The sequence below is a fragment of the Leptonychotes weddellii genome, chromosome 2 (assembly GCF_054177405.1).
Source record: "Leptonychotes weddellii isolate Sample4059 chromosome 2, ASM5417740v2, whole genome shotgun sequence".
NCBI classification, from domain to species: domain Eukaryota; kingdom Metazoa; phylum Chordata; class Mammalia; order Carnivora; family Phocidae; genus Leptonychotes; species Leptonychotes weddellii.
This window is the reverse complement of record NC_138370.1, coordinates 60,136,042-60,154,268: the sequence shown is the minus strand read 5'-3', so window position 1 is coordinate 60,154,268 and position 18,227 is coordinate 60,136,042. Positions and strand designations below refer to the sequence as shown.

The 18,227-nt window shown below is 36.6% G+C and overlaps 1 protein-coding gene across 1 annotated transcript in view; it reads left to right on the top strand.

The window, feature by feature from the left end:
* LOC115940310 (multifunctional methyltransferase subunit TRM112-like protein) overlaps window positions 1-15,890 on the top strand; it is a 66,803-nt gene extending 50,913 nt beyond the window's left edge. The window contains exons 3-4 of the mRNA XM_081813105.1: window positions 8,695-8,785; window positions 15,370-15,890. Coding sequence (XP_081669231.1) covers window positions 8,695-8,785; window positions 15,370-15,752 — 474 coding nt within the window. The 3' untranslated portion in view covers window positions 15,753-15,890. The remainder of the gene's footprint in view (window positions 1-8,694; window positions 8,786-15,369) is intronic.
* The last annotated feature ends 2,337 nt before the right edge of the window (window positions 15,891-18,227 follow it).

Genomic DNA, 18,227 nt, shown 5'->3' with positions numbered 1-18,227 from the left:
AAAAAAAAAAAATGAGTCAGTAGTATAGAACTGTAGTCAAAAATGTTAATGCAAAGATCCACTACCTCTAGGACACCCAGAACAAAAGAGATGAGCATCCCTCTCTGTTTTATACCTTGCAGAATATCAATGGAGTACTGACTCCCGTCTGGGAATCTACAATTAAGGCGGGGTGGGGGGAGGTACTGGGAGGGCAATGACCAACTGGGGAGAGACCAAAGGTGAATAAGCATAAGGTAGCAGACCTCAGGAATGACAACAGGTGTTGATGCAAGAGGAAACTTCCACCTCATGATCACAACCCCATTTCATGACATAAATTCTCTCTTCATTTCTTCTTTTTCCACACTTTATAATCTGATTTCTATCCTCATTACTATAGCAAACTAGCTCTTGAGAAGACCTCCATGTTAATAAATCTGAGAGATACAGTTCAGAAGTTATTACATTCAATTGCAACAGCATTCTGTGTCACCCATTCCCATCTTTTTGATAGACCCGCCTTCCTTGTCTTCTGTGAAACCATACTATTCTTATTTTACTCCAAACTTTCCAATTGCTCTGTATGTGCCCATGGTACACTGACAATTTTCCCTAAAAATATCTATTCTTCAATTTTCTGGCTGAATTTTTAGTCTTCGCTTGTATAACTTGAAGATACATGTTAGGCAAATTTCACAAAACTGGTTTGGCATCTCTATTTCAGACGTGCTTGGCGGTCCAGCACCTCCTCTATAATGCTGCAATGGTTGACTCTTACTTCCCTGGCTCCTTAGTTGAAAAACAGACAGGAAAAAAATTCCTTTTTAACATTAAAAGGCAAAACTGAGAAACTAAGACTGACAACAGTCTAGATCTACAATCGGTGAAGATATAGTCTAACATTTATAGGGCTAATGACACCTTACTCTGGTATCTGTAATATGATATTAGAAGATATCTTTAATATGATACCATTGTAACATGATATTGTAATATGTTATTAATATTGAGAAATCAGTTATAAGAAATTTATGAATTCAATTTAGTCATTCCATGTTTTAGCAGTTTTACTTATGACTGTTCACACATTCACTGAATGAACATCTATTGAGCACCTATCAGAGGTGAGTCACTTTGTCAGTCCCCAGCAACACAGAGGGGAACACACTCCCTCCATTATGGTGCTGTCGCCTAAGTGGAGAGAGATTTTAGTTAAAAAGTCACAGACTAATGTAGACTCATAATTGTGACAGATTATAAAGAGTTGGTGCACAGGGCTACCAGTGGGACTTTGATCTAAATAAGAAGTCTGTCTTGAGGTCAAAGCAGAAGGAAAACTAGAAATTACCTGAGGAAAAAAAATGGAAGGAAAATTACCTAAGCCGAGAAATCAGTATGCATAATGTCCTCATCGAAGGTGGAAGCATAAAAAGTCTGAAGGCCTTAAAGAAGGCTGATTGTATCAGTTGAGGTTATAGTGAATATCTGCATAGAATCAATAAGGAATAGAATTATCAAGGTGTAAGTTAAAATCATGATATGCAAACTTTGAAGGATATGTAAAAAATTGTTTTTAAATTAATTATTCAATTGTAATATTAATTCAGCCTGTATAAATAAATTTAAATTTACCTGTGAAATATTTTGAAAGGACACTGGGTAGCTTACAAACTTAAGTTATCACGTAGAAGCGTAAGAGTACAAGAAAAAAGTAATTCACATTCCCATCTGCCATACCAAAATTATTTCCATTTTTTTATATTATTAGGTCTTTGTCCATAGCTACACATAATTTGCTGATATTTTGCTTCTTTTACTTACATCATTAAAGATCATGATTCATTTAACATATTGATTCACTCTGAATAGACTAGATTATGCTACGGTAACATTCAACACCCGAATGTTAACAGTTTGTAATCACAAAGGATTATTTCTCACTCACTCCACCAGCCCATTGTAGGTTCCATGGGGCTCATCTCCAAGACTTGTCACTTAGAGAGGCAGGCTGGGAAAGGATCCAGGGGGAAGAAGACTTGCACCCAGGCTTAGAGCTTCTGCCTGGAAGTGAAGTATGTCACTGCCATCCACATGTACTTGTCCCTTCCTAACTTCAAGGGCACAAGGAAATACAATTTCACCATGTGAAAGAAGGAAAAAAACATGTTTTTTGAACGGTGCTAATAACTATCCCACCTATTTTTAGACATTGAATTTGTTTTCAATCTTTTTATAATTTTAGCGAGTGCTACAATGCATGTTTTCAGAGGCATTTTTTTCTGTTATTATTTCTTTAGTACGAATTCCCAGTAGTGGAATTACTGGATCAAGAATATGAATATTATAATGATCCAGTACATACCACCATATTGCCTTCCAATATTATCGTAAATAAATGTCTCCATTTTATTCACATAGGAGCCACTTGTTATTCATCTTGGCATCCCTGTTGCTAGCAGTGTCTTAGAGTATAGGCAATTCATTGAGTAAATAAAACATTCTAGCTTATGATTTTGCAAAGATCTCTTTGTTTTGAAATATCACGATTTTATATTGAGAAGCTGAAATTATTTTAACTGAGAAAAGCTATTAAGATCAAAAGAGTTTAGACAGCTATCATTCTTTTATTTACATATCAATTTGTAGTGCCAGCCACAGATTTTTGATATAGGAGGTTTAATGCAATCTTATAAGCAATTTATATACATATATAGATACAGATATATATAAAATAGATAGCAATATACATATGCCAGTATTTTAGGAACAATAAAATAATACCTAAATTTACCTAGAATTTCTTTTTTTTAATTTTTTTTTTAAGATTTTACTTATTTATTTGAGAGAGAGAGAATGAGAGACAGATAGCAAGAGAGGGAAGAGGGTCAGAGGGAGAAGCAGACCCCCGGCTGAGCAGGGACTCCCCCCCCCATGTGGGACTCCATCCGGGGACTCCAGGATCATGACCTGAGCCGAAGGCAGTCACTTAACCAACTGAGCCACCCAGGCGCCCTAGAATTTCTTTGATAATGACTGAATTGTAGTTCTTACTTGTATCCAATAGAAACAGACTCTGTTAACTGAAACATTTTGAAAAGAAGTTGGGATACCTTACTGAATCACTGGGAAGACTTAAAAAAACACGCAAACAAACAAACAAAAAACACAAGGTTAGAAAAATAGACAGCAACCCTTAGATCCAAAATGTGCTGCCATAAAGAACCTAATTGAGGTCACGTTGCCGTGAGCACCGCTCTCTTGGTACAACAGTTGGTAACCGCCTCTGTGGGCCTGTGACATGGGCTCAGTTGCAACCCCATTTCTGTTACTACCTTTGGAAACCAACCATCCGTTTGCTCCGCCCTCGCTCCGGGCTCATTTCCTCTAGATTCAAATGTGTACGTGGGAACGCGTGATAGGCTAGAAATAAGTCAGGTGTCTAAACAGGTGGTAAAGGCACCTTGTCTGGGACTTTCAGCTTCTGTAGCAGACGTGAAACCTGTCTCCGCAGGGCTAACACAGAAAAATAGTCCTCAAATATAGTGAGGGAATTCAGAAGCAGGAAAACACAAACAAACAACAACAAAAATTAAACAAATATTTACTACATTGAGCAAAATTAGACATTTTCTATAATTCCTTTTAATTTGTTCATTCACCTCCATCCAAAACTCATTGAGATTGGTCTGTTCACTTCCTCTCCCCTTGAAACTCTGGGATTTAAAAAGCTTTGCTTTGCCTTTTTTTCTTTTTATAAAGGGAGTATTCATTTAAAATTTTCTTAAATGAGTAACATCCTACTGCTTTTAGAGTCTCTGGTGCATTTTTAAAAAAATATTTTGGTTGTATCATTTCCTATAAAATCTATATACTATATCTAGAAATGTAAGTCATTAAAAAATATTTTCTTCCTCTGGTTTGGGGGAAGAGGGGCATATGGGTGGAAATTGCCAATGTGACGGGAATGAAGATAAAAAAGAAAGGTTTTTTTTTTGTCAGCCACAGATTGTTGATATAGGAGGTTTAATGCAATCTTACAAGCAATTTATATACATATATAGATACAGATATATATAAAATAGATAGCATATTTCTATGCTAGTAGGGTTTTTTGTTCCTCCAAGCTGTCTAGTAGAAATGACAAATAATCCCAATGGAAGCATATATGCCATATAAAAGAAATAGGAACAGAATGCTGTAGACACAAAAAAAGGCAGTGACCAGTCCTACTTACAGCAAGTTTCAGAGGAGACGATATTTGAGTTGAGGATTTCCTTTATCATGAAGTCTGTCATGCAAGGCAAGGAATGAGCACTTACAGGAAACTCTGCCACACTGATTTCCTTAAGAGGAAATGCATCTCATGTTCCTCTGAGATGCAAATTTTATAAAAGAAAACAGCAATTTAATAATGAACAGTCACTATCTTCAGGGGGCATTTCTTTAACATGAGTTATCTAATGTTGGATAATTTTCTAAGCTTTTGGGACAAACTCATCATCGCCCCCAAATAACTATTTTTGAAGTAATAGAAGTTTCTAAAAGGTAAGAGAAAATTCAGAATAAAGATGTGTATTTTAACATTTGCTGCCTCTAAAGACAAATGAATCTTTAACTTTACCTGTCTTTTGTATCATTGAAATACTGAGAAGTTTATTTTTCATACCAATATCTCAATACCATATAAAGCACCAAAACAATTTCAAAAGAGCTCAAGGTGGAGTTCACAAAATCACCAACTTTTAGAACCAGAAGTGGTCCTCCCTCTGGTATAAAGGCAGCCAAGTTCAAGTATCTCCACCTCCACCCAGATCTTCCTTCACTTCCTTCTCGGCTGTCTCTCCTTACTCCCTCTGACTTAGTATCATTGGTAACATTGAAGTGCAATTTGGGTTGGAAAACATTGGTCTCAACTAATTGCCCCATTTTTCAAAGGATTCATTTTCAGAAATTCAAGTTGAGGGGAATTAAGTGATTCAAATCTACTTGGTTTCAAGCTCAAGTCAAAGGCAATGATGGTGAAAATTATAAAAAATTTCTCACACTGAGATTAGTTCAAAGTGCAGTGGAGTAGTTAAGTTGGGAGCTTAATGTAGTTAAATGTTTCTTCAGCAAGCAAATTGCACTCAAATGTATGAATGTTTCAGGAAGGTATTTTCAGCTCAACTTTGCAAATAACTGAAAGCTGGTGCTTTCTAACAATGGAATAAATTGTTTTACATGTGATGAATTCCTGTATATTTGCTGTATTCCTGATGATAATAAATTATGGAGACTGAGGAGGCTTGGAAACCATCATTTCGTTGAACTAAAGATTCTCCTAGAAGACTCTAAAGTCTAGACATGACATCCCCAACTCTTGGTCAGATGACCCAGGGCAGAGTTTCATCTTGCCACTGGGGAATTCTTTGATGTGGGGAAAACCACTTATTTGTCTTCACCAGATTATTGTGATGATCATCTTAGGCTATATATATAAAATCACAGTGTATTTGTATTATACTTCACAACTTACAATTTTTACTATTATCACCCAAAATTCTATCAAATATATTATTATTTTAAAATAATTGGCCCTGAACTTAGAACATTTTGACTATTGAGGTCACTATAAAAAATTATAAGAAATTTTTAAGCAATAACAAGAATAACAACAGAAGCATCCCTCATGTTTTTCTTGGAAATGAATTCTCAGGACACATATTGAGAGATTCTACTTCAACCCCTTGGAGTCTAATTCCCATCACCTGTATCTAAATCAATGGGTTATCCTGCAACTAATGATAAATAACAAGATGACAGAATGTTTATCAATATGTTTTACCGTACTGACTTAGTTATGTTGAATTAGCTTAGGTACGGCCACAAGCACAAATTGATATTACTATGCACAGCACTCTATTTTGTTAAAGGGACAGGAACATCTAATTGTATATGAATATCACCCTGTGCACTAGAAATTATAGGAAGAACAGAACAAGAAGGGGGATTTCTGGCTCTTTCAAATGCAGAAATAAGGAAGAAAGACAGAGGGAAAGACAGGGAAAGAGGGAGGTTGGGAGGGAGGAAGGGAGGAAAGAAAGGAGGGAGGAGAGGAGGGAGAAGAGATGTAGAAGAGGATGGAGTGGGGAAGGAAGAGAGGAGGGCAGGAGGGAAGGAGGGAGAGAGAAAGTGAGAGAAACATTTGACAACAGAGAGAACATGGGTTCATTTTCATAATATGAAACTCAGTGTTTATTTTTCTCTGGTGTGCAATAATGGAACACAGCATGTAAGGATTAGCTCAAATTAATTTGAAGGTACAGATCTTTTTATGAAAGATCTTTCAAAAGAAAAACATGATGTGTTCTGGCAGTAGGAAGACAGTGCCAGGAAGCACATCAGCAATTTATTTTCCAAGTAGGAAATATTCATTAGATCTAAATACCAAGTTGTTTGCAGAACATGTTCATGCAACGACTTGTTCCTAACACTGCTGAACATAGTTTCTGTCTGGTCTTACATCAGTGATTGCTTAAAATTTTGTCTTTCAGCTTTATCCTGGATAGATATTAACTCAATATATGAATATGCACAGTGCAATGAAGCGTGGTAACTTGCCTTTTAAGAATAGGTCACTGGAAATCTATAGGCAAAAAAAAGTCTCAACAATTTATTTAATTACAAACTCTGAGTTAATTGTGGGAAGAAAAAATCTTGTTGATGAAGCTAAAAAAAAAACACTTAAAATATTAAATTAAAATTACATTTTATGAAAGAGGAGAAAAGGATGACTTATTTTTTAGAAAATGCCTAGAATCAGATTTCTTGCTTGAAGAGTGAGAAAAAGAACGGAAAAAAAGGAATTGAGTCAGTCTTACAGAGGAAATATTTATAAATCTCGCTATTAAAAAACATGGTAAAATATCATTTCTACTCTAGCTCAATGATTCACAAGTAATTAGGTACCTATTACAGTAAAAATAAATTTCTAAGGGTCAACAATATGTGTCATCCTCGTAACCACACACCTACATCTTTCCAGTGTGTTATCCATGGAAAACCACATACCCCGAAAATCAAGATCTCAGAATTACACTTCCTGCTTTGTAATACCCCAAAGGCATGATTATCTAATACAGAAGAAACCACACCCTGTTTATGTGCTGCTTCACTTGAGACATATTTCTGTTCTGGTTTCTCCTACAGTTATCAGAGCAAAAATTAGTACCAGACTATATGAGTTCCAAGGAAAGGAAAGTGAAAGATTTTGCATATTGTGGGAAATAGATGACCTACCTTAGAGGAAAGTAAATATAAAATTAAATAAAATGATAAATTATTATTTAAATACTAAAATAAACTTAAATTAATGGACTACATATGTAACTGAAGGATAAGAACACTGCTAATATTATAATATTAGATTAAAAACATACTTCGTATGCTTAAAAATCATTCCTTCCTCCTACTCTGGAAAGAGATAGCCACATACAATATGGACAGTTCATGTAGATTCACATACACCACCATCAGAGGGCCTCAGAGGGGGAGTTGGTGGGTCAATACCGAGTTGTCCAGAATTGTCCAGAATATGCCTTAAATTCAGTCTCCCCAATGTATTCTTACCATTATTCTCACCCATCCCTGAGTGTCCCCTCTTCTAATCGGTAACAACTTAAATAGTAATAACAATTGCTTAAGTGTGCCTAAGTTATTCATTAACTGATTCACAGAAAAAAATATCTATTGACAAACTACCCTGCACCAAACATTCCTCTATGTGCATTGATATCATCAGTGGAAAAACAGACAAATATCTCTGTTCTCATGAAGCTTACATTCTGGGAAAAGTCTACAGCAAACAACAAACAAAGAAAAAGAGCAAATTATATAAAGCATGTTAGAAAGTTACAACTGTTACTGAAAAAAAAGCAAAAGTCATCAAGAGTAAAATTAAGAATGCTTGGAGTGTGGGCACAGTTTGTAATTCCAGTAGTGAGTTTAGGACAATCATTTTTAAGCAGGTACTCATTAAGTAGGTGATACTTAAAGTTAGTGGTTATTCACATGAATTAGCAGGTGGAAGAGCATTTTAGGCAGGGAAAATAATCTGTACAATAGCCCTAAGGAGGTCATTATACAGAATTTGGCTTTTACTATGAGGATAAGAGGAAACTGTGGCAGGGTTTTAAGTAGGGGAGGGACAGGATTTATATTTTAAAATTATCACTCTGGCTGCCGTAATGTGACTCTAAAAGGTAAATGTACACTGGGTGTTATGCACAAACAATGAATCATGGAACACTTCATCTAAAACTAATGATGTAATGTATGGGGATTAACATAAGAATAAAAAAAATAAATTAAAAAAAAAGTACCTTGCAAAAAAAAAAAAAAAAGGTAAATGTAGAAGGATGACACACTGGAGGCTATTAAGTAAAGTAGATGAAAAGTAGTGTCTTAAACTCAGGTGGTAGAAATGAAGAGGGTGAGAAATAGCCAGATTCTAGGAAATAAGTGGTCATGGAAAAAATTGTATGAATTCTATTGTTTGGGGGAGAACAAAGAGGACCCTTATAGACACAAAGTGAAGTCTTGAGTTACTAAATAATTCTATTTCCATTCTATAGCATGAATGTAGTTGGAAAAATCAAAACCAGCTTTATTTGTGCTCTGTCCTGATCTTAATGGTTAAATTTTCTGAATAAAATAGAAATTATGTTTTATCAGAATATGGAACAGTTCTCCATTTCAACAAATTTTCCAGTAGATACCACGTGGCAGAACAATGCTACCCAGAGGATAAAAGGAGAAATCAGAAGTAGTCCTTACATGTTTTTAGCAGAAAAAAAAAAAAGTCATTTAAACAAACAAGGACAACAGAGTGATGTCATCATTGTGCTAGAAGTTTGAAGGCGATAAATTAGGGCTCAAGGAGGGATGGTTAATGATTAGGGATAGGCAAAAAGGGTATTGAAAAGTGATTTTTGGATATGACACACTTAAAAAGAATCTTGAAAGAGGAATAATATTTGTCACAATGATCAGTGTATTTCAGGTAGAATGGAAATATGAACAAAACACAGATCTAGGAAAATACTTTAGGACAAGTGTAGGTAGTTTGGTGTGACTGAAGCATGGAAGTTTTGGAAGACAGTTCACCATAAGTCTCAAATATTTCCATACATCATGCAAAAAAGGACATCAACTGACCTTTTGTTCCAAACTACCTTTTTAAGGATCCTTCAATAGCAAATAAACTTGGAAGATAGGAATAGTGACTCCTTCTAGAGCAAAGGGTGGGTTTATGTACAGTTTTGGAAGATAAAGATGATGTCTTCTGGGTAGGCATGTTTATATCCAGTATAAAAGATTCAAATTCCCCAAGTTCAGGGCTCCTGGCCTAGGCTTCAAACCCACTCTGTTTGAGCATCCACTTGGACCACTCCAAATCTCTCCAAGGAAATTGGGAGGACAAGGGAAATCTATACAGCCTGGATGGGCTAGAAGTGTAATATCTAGTAGTAAGAACCTCAAAGAAGGAAGGGTAGAAAAATAATTGTCAGAATTCTCAATGGAAAGCGAGAAGAATACCCATATTTTCCCTGTGTTGTTTGAAGTTTCAACACCCTTGATTTGAGTGAGCTTCAAGGGCAAGTTCTGGAAACCAGATGATCTCTAGGCTTTCAAATAGAAAAACAGTAGATGGAGGAGGGGGCTATTGCATATTCTCTGAAGAAACTAAGTCATAGAACTGTTTGTTAACAGCCAACCTAGCATAAAGAGAATAATAACCACTGATAATGTGAAGGTTAATTTTATGTATCAACTTGGCTGGGTCCTGTGATGGGGTGTTTGGATATGTGGGTAAACATTCTAGATGTATTTATGAGGGTGGTTTTAAATGAGATTAACATTTGAATTGAATTTGAGTAAAGCAGATTACCTTTCCTAATGTGGGTGGCCTTCATCTAATCTTTTGAAGGCCTGAATAGAACAGAAGGCTCAGGAAAGGAGAATTCACTCTCTCTGATTATTTTCAGCTGGGACATCAGTCAGTCACCTCCTGTCTTTGGATTCAGATTTGGATTGGAACTATACCATCAGCTGTCTTAGATCTCCAGTTTGCCAAGTACATATCGTGGGACTTCTCAGCCTCCATAATCATGTGAACCAATAACCTATAATAAATCATATGTAATAAGATATTATGATTAATTTATTTATTATATATAATAGGATTTGTTATAATCATATATAATATGACATATTGTGATTTCTATATAATTATTTATTACATAAAATAATCATATAATACAATTTATTATGACTTATTATATAATATGATTAATTATAAGGGATTAGCTCACAAGGTTTATATATATATATATTTTTTTTTTTCTATTAGTTCTGTTTCTCTGGAGATCCCAGACCTAATACAAACGGACTGATGTCATCAGTGGAATGAACAGTGAAATAGACATTGAAGAAAGCGGTACAGCAATGAAAATGAGTACCCCCAAATGAGGGGCATCATGGGATTGGCTTTCGGCAAGTTTCTAAACTCACGAAGCACAAGTTCTCCATTGCAGAGTAAGGTCTCCAAAATTATCAGAGTTTAATCTTTGCCAGAGCTTTCAACGGGAAAGTATGAAAACTTCTACTTAGGAGTTGCTGAAAGGATGAGCTAGTTTCCTCCATGCTATTTCCTAGCAAAGTTAGCTAACACAATCTTGGTTGTCTTTTTTTTTAACATATAATGTATTATTTGTTTCAGGGGTACAGGTCTGTGATTCATCAGTCTTACACAATTCCCAGCGCTCACCATAGCACATACCCTCCCCAGTGTCCATCATCCAGCCACCCCATCCCTCCCACCCCCCACCACTCCAGCAACCCTCAGTTTGTTTCCTGACATTAAGAGTCTCTTATGGTTTGTCTCCCTCTCTGGTTTCGTCTTGTTTCATTTTTCCCAATCTTGGTTGTCTTAAGCATCAATAATGGAAATTGCTGTGGCCTGGGGTGAGAAGGCCAAATATCTCCTGTGGTGAATGGGAGAGAAAGATATTCTTTAAAATGGAATTGCCACTTGTAATGAGTAGTAGAGATCTAACGAACAACAGAATGAATATAGACAACAATATTGTGCTGTAAGTATGTATAATGTGAGAAAATGTCACCATAATGGCAGATGTATAACAGTATATAAATGTACCAAAGTAACATGCTATACACCTTAAGATTATACAATGTCACATGAAAAATTTATTCAATAAAAAATAAATATAAAAAAATAAAATGGAAGGGCACCTGGGTGGCTCAGTTGGTTAAGCGTCTGCCTTCGGCTCAGGTCATGATCTCAGAGTCCTGGGATCCAGCCCCATGTCGGGCTCTCTGCTTAGTGAGGAGCCTGCTTCTCACTCTCCCTCTGCCTGCCTCTCTCCCTCTCTCTCTTATTCTCTCTCTCTCTGTCAAATAAATAAAATCTTAAAAAAAGGAAAAAGAATAAAATGGAATCACTGTGGTAGAAGCACAGATGCAGTTTAATTTAAATGCCTAAACCATAGGAGAACTCAGGAACATAATATCTACCCGAAGTAATCAGAAATAAAGAGAGATTAAAGACCTTAAGTGGGCAAATAGAGATGAAGATGAGAGCCCAGTTTCTGAAGTGGGCTGTTACCAAGGAAACTGAACAATACATCTTTCTAAATCCTTTTGAGTTTTCCTTCTATTTCTACTTCTAGGTGAGAGCCACAGTGTGATTCTTTGAATTCTGTGGCAGAGTGCTGTTCACACATGAACAAGTGTGATCCCCAAGGAGATCCAGGCTTCATCAAAAACAGATAGTTGAACATCAGGCTAACAGCTAAGTGGCATTGCTTCGTTTTCAATTAACAAATTGTCTCTCAGGACTTGACATTTCTCGGTACATTAAGAGGTTCCAGTAAGGCCTGTCAGGGAGTGAAAAGAGCAAAGGGAAGGCTTAAGAACTAACATTTAATGGAGTTCTTAACCTTTGTTGTGCCATGAACCTCCTGTGTATCCTGTAATCTCCTTATCAAGATAATGCCTAAAAACGCAGAGGATTATAAAAGAATTCAAGTATATTGAAATATAGTCACAGAAAAATATTTTTAAATGCTGATGTTCTAATATGGATGCTTCTTTAGTAAGACATTAAATAAGAAGATACTGGGATGGATCTGATAACTACTGTAATTTTAAAGTAGTGGTAAATATAAGATATTTAGACACATCTGCAATAGCTATAATGTGATATGAAAATATTTTTGCCTTCTGTTGATGAAAAAATCACAGGTCCTGCTAATATCACTTTTTTCAGCATATATTTATGATTGAAATAAACAATCAACTTTATTTAGAGGTTAAGAAAAGTACAGATATCATTTTTTTCTATGCAACACATTTGCCCCCCTGAATTCTATTCACCAACCCCAGTGAGTTAAAAAGAAAACTGAATGAAATTTTTCTGTGCCAGACACTGTACTACAGAGGATACAAAAATGATTAAGAGCCGATTTTGGTCTCAGGCATGTGGAAATATAGGAAAGTAATGCAAACCAAAAGGGATGTAACCAATAAGGAATAGGAAAGCCATCTTGAAAAAAATTTTTTTTAAGTTTTTTTTTAAGACTTTATTTATTTATTTGACAGAGAGAGAGACAGCGAGAGCAGGAACAGAAGCAGGGGGAGAGGAAGAGGGAGAAGCAGGCTTCCCACCGAGCGGGGAGCCCAGCATGGGACTCGATCCCAGGACCTTGGGATCATGACCTGAGCCGAAGGCAGACACGTTTAACGACTGAGCCACCCAGGCGCCCCCCATCTTGAAAATTTTTTAAAAGGTATAAGATATGGCCCAGAGATTCTACTCAGATGTGTAGTGTGGGCCTAGAGAAACCCTCATATATGTGTACCAGGTTCAATTAATGTATTACAATATTCTTTTTTTTTTTTAAAGATTTTATTTATTTATTTGACAGAGAGAGACAGAGCGAGAGAGGGAACACAAGCAGGGGGAGTGGGAGAAGCAGGAGAGGGAGAAGCAAGCTTCCTGCCGAGCAGGGAGCCCGATGCGGGGCTCGATCCCAGGACCCTGGGATCATGACCTGAGCCGAAGGCAGACGCTTAACAACTGAGCCACCCAGGCGCCCCAATGTATTACAATATTCTTAGTAAAAGTATAAAACTGTAAACAATCTAATAGTCCATAAATAAATAAAAGGTTTTATATAAAGTGAGATTTATTAATAATATGAAATATTACAAAGCAGTTCAATGGTATAATATTGGTTATGATAGTGATATGGGCATCAAAATCAAGGGTCACGGCTTCACTGTCCATATAGATATAAACATGAGGGGTACTAGCAATGGACCCATGGGGAAATCTCTGGGACATACATGAGAGAGGGAAACAGCAAGCACAAGGAAGATGTATACAGTTTTGATTTCATTCATCTAACTTAAAAAACATCGCAGTCAAAACAATGCTAATTATTTCTTATGGAATACACACAGAAATCAAAACGGAAGAATATGCACTGGCTTCAGACAGACTGTGGAAAGGTGAGGTTAAGAATGGAGCAGTAAACTAGTCTGACAGTGTCTGCGAAACAGCAAAATATTGATGTGTGTATTCTGGGAAGTGAGAGTATGGATGCCTGTTATAAGATCCGAGGAGCAGACGAAATGGAACAATATCAAAAATCTGATGAATAAAATAATAAAGATAAAGAAAAGAAAAAGAAACTCTTCCTGGGGAAGCTTCTCAATGGCAGGTTTGGGACTTTCACAGGCAGAATCCGTAACGTGAAAAGCTGTTTTCACTGGCACTAAGGAATCATGCTACTTACCAAAAATATGATCAGTAATGGTGTTTAAATGTTCAATCTTTATAGAATGTGAATCTGATTAAAAATTAGAAGTTTGGATGATAAAGTATAAAAGTAACTCCTTAGAGCACCTGTGTGGCTTAGTCGGTTAAGTGTCTGCCTTAGGCTCAGGCCGTGATCTCAGGGTCCTGGGATTGAACCTCACATTGGACTCTCTGCTCAGCGGGGAGTCTGCTTCTTCCTCTGCCCCTCCCCCTGCTCGTGCAGTCGTGCTCTCTCTCTCTCTCTCAAATAAATAAATAAATATATAAAATCTTTAAAAAATAGTAGCTTCTTAAAGATTTGAGTTATTATCACATGCATTAGGCTTTTTGATCATTTAATTCACACAAAATCCTATGAAGGTTATTTTATAGATCAGGATATTTAGGTCAGATAGGTTCAATGACTTGCCAAAGCTCCCACAGCAAATAGGAGGAGGCAGTAAGATGTGAACCACAGCGGGGTTCCAGGGCCCATGCTTCTAAGCTCAGCTCAGGGGAGGTACATGGACAATAGTGCTGATATATTTGAAGACAAATCTTGACATTCTTGGGCCATGACTAACAAGCACTCAGGGCTTCAGACAAAGCAATCAGTGACTCGTCGAAAAACCCTGACAGTACTCTTTTTCCGGTGAAATATTTATTGAGTGTCTACTGCATTCTACATTCTACCACAAGAGGTTTTATGTGTATGCGTCATTCCTGAATCATTAAAACATATTTTTGAAAAACTACTATTTGCCAGATGCTATGGGAAATACTGAGATAAATAAAGCATGGGGTCTGAGCTGAAGGAGATTAGAATCTAGTGGAGAAGCCAACATACGCTTAACAATATAGTGTGTTTTAACCAATTGATTGGAAACTTGTCAATCTGACAAAATGAGTTTAAAGTAATTTTTTATTGAGATATAATTGGCATAAAATTTAAGAAGGAGGGAAAAAAAACCTTTTGGTAGAAAATGACAAAACCCAATACTGTGTGTGTGGGGGGGGAGATACTATGATATATAATTATAAAAAGTAAAATAAGAGTTACCTAATAATTCTTCCCCTAAAATGGGGATACCTGGAAGCCAACATTTTTTTTAAATAAGTGGTCATAGCAGGATTATGTGATATAAGCCACATGTATTTTGATTTAACCAAGCAAGTTAGTCAAATTAATCCTAATGATCAGTGGAGTGTCAGATGTCACAGCGAATCAGAGGGTGACCTTCTTTTAGCAGTCTCTAGGACAGCCAGTTTCTAAAATAAAAACAAACAAGACCCCCTAACGATATATATTTCCCCCACTAAATAATTCAGATTCAAGTAAATAAGTAGATGCATTACCATAAAATTTGACTATGACAATCAAAATGTATAGAGATGGTTTGAAAAGTTAGTGTCATAAAGAACTAAAATATCGGAATTTTCTTTCAGAGAAAGACCCAGTGGGTTTTTCTAGGATCGTGGTTTCCTAAATGATATCACAGTGATTAAAAAATATTTTAAGCACTGAGGCGACGTGAAGCTGCTAACGCACAACCTGCTGAGCTCGCATGTGCGGGGGGTGGGGCCCCGTGGCTTCCCACTGCGCCTCCAGGCCACCGAGGTCCGCATCAACCCCGTGGAGTTCAACCCCGACTTCGTGGCGCGTATGATACCCAAGGTGGAGTGGGCGGCGCTTCTGGAGGCGGCGGATACCCTGCATCTGGTCGAGGTGCCCAAAGGACCGATTGAAGGGTATGAGCACGATGAGAAATTCCTGAGGCAGATGCACCACGTGCTGCTGGAGGTGGATGTGCTGGAGGGCACCTTGCAGTGCCCAGAGTCTGGACGTCTGTTCCCCATCAGTCGCGGGATCCCCAACATGCTGCTGAGTGATGAGGAAACCGAGACTTAATCGTGCCGGGCGCTAGTTTTTCAGTCTGTAACCAGGAATGTTTTTGTTGATGTATATCCTGTTTGCTAGGTCTGTCGTGTATCCCCAAACCTGGACCCAGTGACACACGAAACAGTGTTCTTGAGCTCGATATATTTCTTTTTCTCATTAAAGTTTCAAAACCAATAAAAAAAATATATATATATTTTAAAACATTGTGTTTAAATATGCATTTAAAAATAGTGCACTCAAATGTTTAAAAAAGAAGTACTAAAATTATATTTCCCAAAGTATTTTTAGGGAGGAGTCTGCAGGTCCTTATCTGCAACATTTGCGCATTTGTGTTACTGAATTTTATGGTCTGCATTTATGTGTATGTTAAATTTCAAACTAAGAAATCAGACAGCTTGATTGTTATTGATTCTTAAGCTCTGCCTCCATGACTTTGAATACAAAAATACTGAGCATGACTGTTCTGACTGAATCAAAGGTAAAGTTTTGTTTTGTTTTGTTCTGTTTACTTTTCTTTTGTAGAATGGCTAAACTCATATTTCTTTCATTTTTTTATTTGGGGATACCTGGTTTTCATGTATATACTGTGCTAGAAAAAACAATTAAAAATAGTGAAATTTTTCTGCCTTAACAGAAATATCTCTATTACATGGCATTTGGAAGAACCATAATATTACACAATTTGTGATTTTACTTATTGGCAAACTTATTCAACAACAATTAAGTAAGTACCTACTACTTGCAAGGTAATGAGCTGTGGGTTTACTAGTAAGGAAGAAATAAATCCAGCCTTCATGAAAGGTTTTCACATTTCTGATATGATTTACTCTTTTTGTTTATACCTATTGTTCTTTCTATGATAATTAATAATTAGATGCTCTTATAAAATTGAGGATATTCTTTACTCTTACATCAGCTCAACTAATATCACTTCAGCCTAGTAAATTCAGGTAAAGCAGCAAAATCAACATTCATCCTTAAAATAGAATTATATTATTATTTTTAAAGTTCTGAGATATTTTCTTACTCCAAACTATTCCTGCTTATTTTCCTCCCACTTCTAATGTCCTCAGGAAATAGCTTTTCAACATCTGAAGCTCACTGAGTTTACATTCTTCCTCAGGGGAATTTATAAATTTTTCTAAAGCTTCTTCCACCAAAGTTTCTGGATAAATATGTAAGAAGAAAAGAGCATGCTGTAGCTAAATAATGTGGGGCAGCAAAGTATTCACTCCCCTTAACCAGATACATTTCTTGAAGAAGTCCCCATACCCCTAACATGCTAATGTGCATGGAGACTCCAGAGAAAGTGTATAAAATACATTATTTCATCAAATTATTTGGCTTTGGAAGCCTTTATTCAAGGTCTACAAGGACCAGTTTTCTGAGAAATACATTTGAGGGGAAAAAATGGGTTAGTGCTGGCACTTAGAAAAATGATGAGTTCTAATAGCAAACATGGGCTCCTAAGAAGTCATTTCAGTTAATCCATTTCCAGTTTTAGGTGTTACTGAAATGGTGTGCTCAGGAGTGTAGCAGAGAGAGAATATCTAAATTTCAGCAAGGCATTCCTTCGTGAGAGCAAGAAACATGGGCTGAGTGACAGTTTAATTACTTGGTAACACATCAGGTGAAATTAGCTAATACAAAAATAATGATTATGTATCTGTGTCCAGTTGGATTTTTGCTTCTAATATTCCTACTCAGTCCAACTTTATAATCCACGGTCTTCATGAGGACATAGATGCATTCTCACTGAACCTGCAGGAAAATAGAACGGACAACTGATGTACTAGCTCAGGGATGGGAAAGTTTTCCTATAAATGACAGGATAGTGAATATTTTACATTCCGTGAACCATATAGTCTTTGTCAAAATATTCAACTCTGCTGTCACTTACAGCATTAAAAACAGCCATAGACCACGCATTTTTAAAAAAGAAGAAGAACATGGGTCTTTCACAATGAAACATTATTTATAGAAAAGGCACTGAGCTGGATTTGGCTCACAGGCCAAAGTTAGATGACCCTTTTATTACTAGTCAGCGATAGAGCAAAAAATATTCAACAGTCTGGTACAATTGACTAAATCTATGCAATTGAAATGTAGTAGATATAATATTTTGCATTCCAAGTCAACAATTCAATTTCATAAGTATTCGAAGGTAAAGATATGGCTTAACAGTACATATTTAAGTTGATGAAAACCTCAGTGTTCCTCCATCTAATATACTTTCCAGGATAGACAGTGCTAATGTCCATAGCAGTGTCCAGAGGCCACCAAATAAAACTTTGCCTGGATCAAGCCACACTCGGAGTTTTGCATCAAATTCTAGAAACTTCCATTTTCAAGGTGCCTTGCAAACAGGAGACACAGGAGCATGGCTGGTGCGCTGGGATGACTGGGATGATGTTGCAAGAGAAATAGGTTCAAAGATAGGAGCTACTGAGCCTGGAAAACAGAAGACTTAATGACACAACGTAG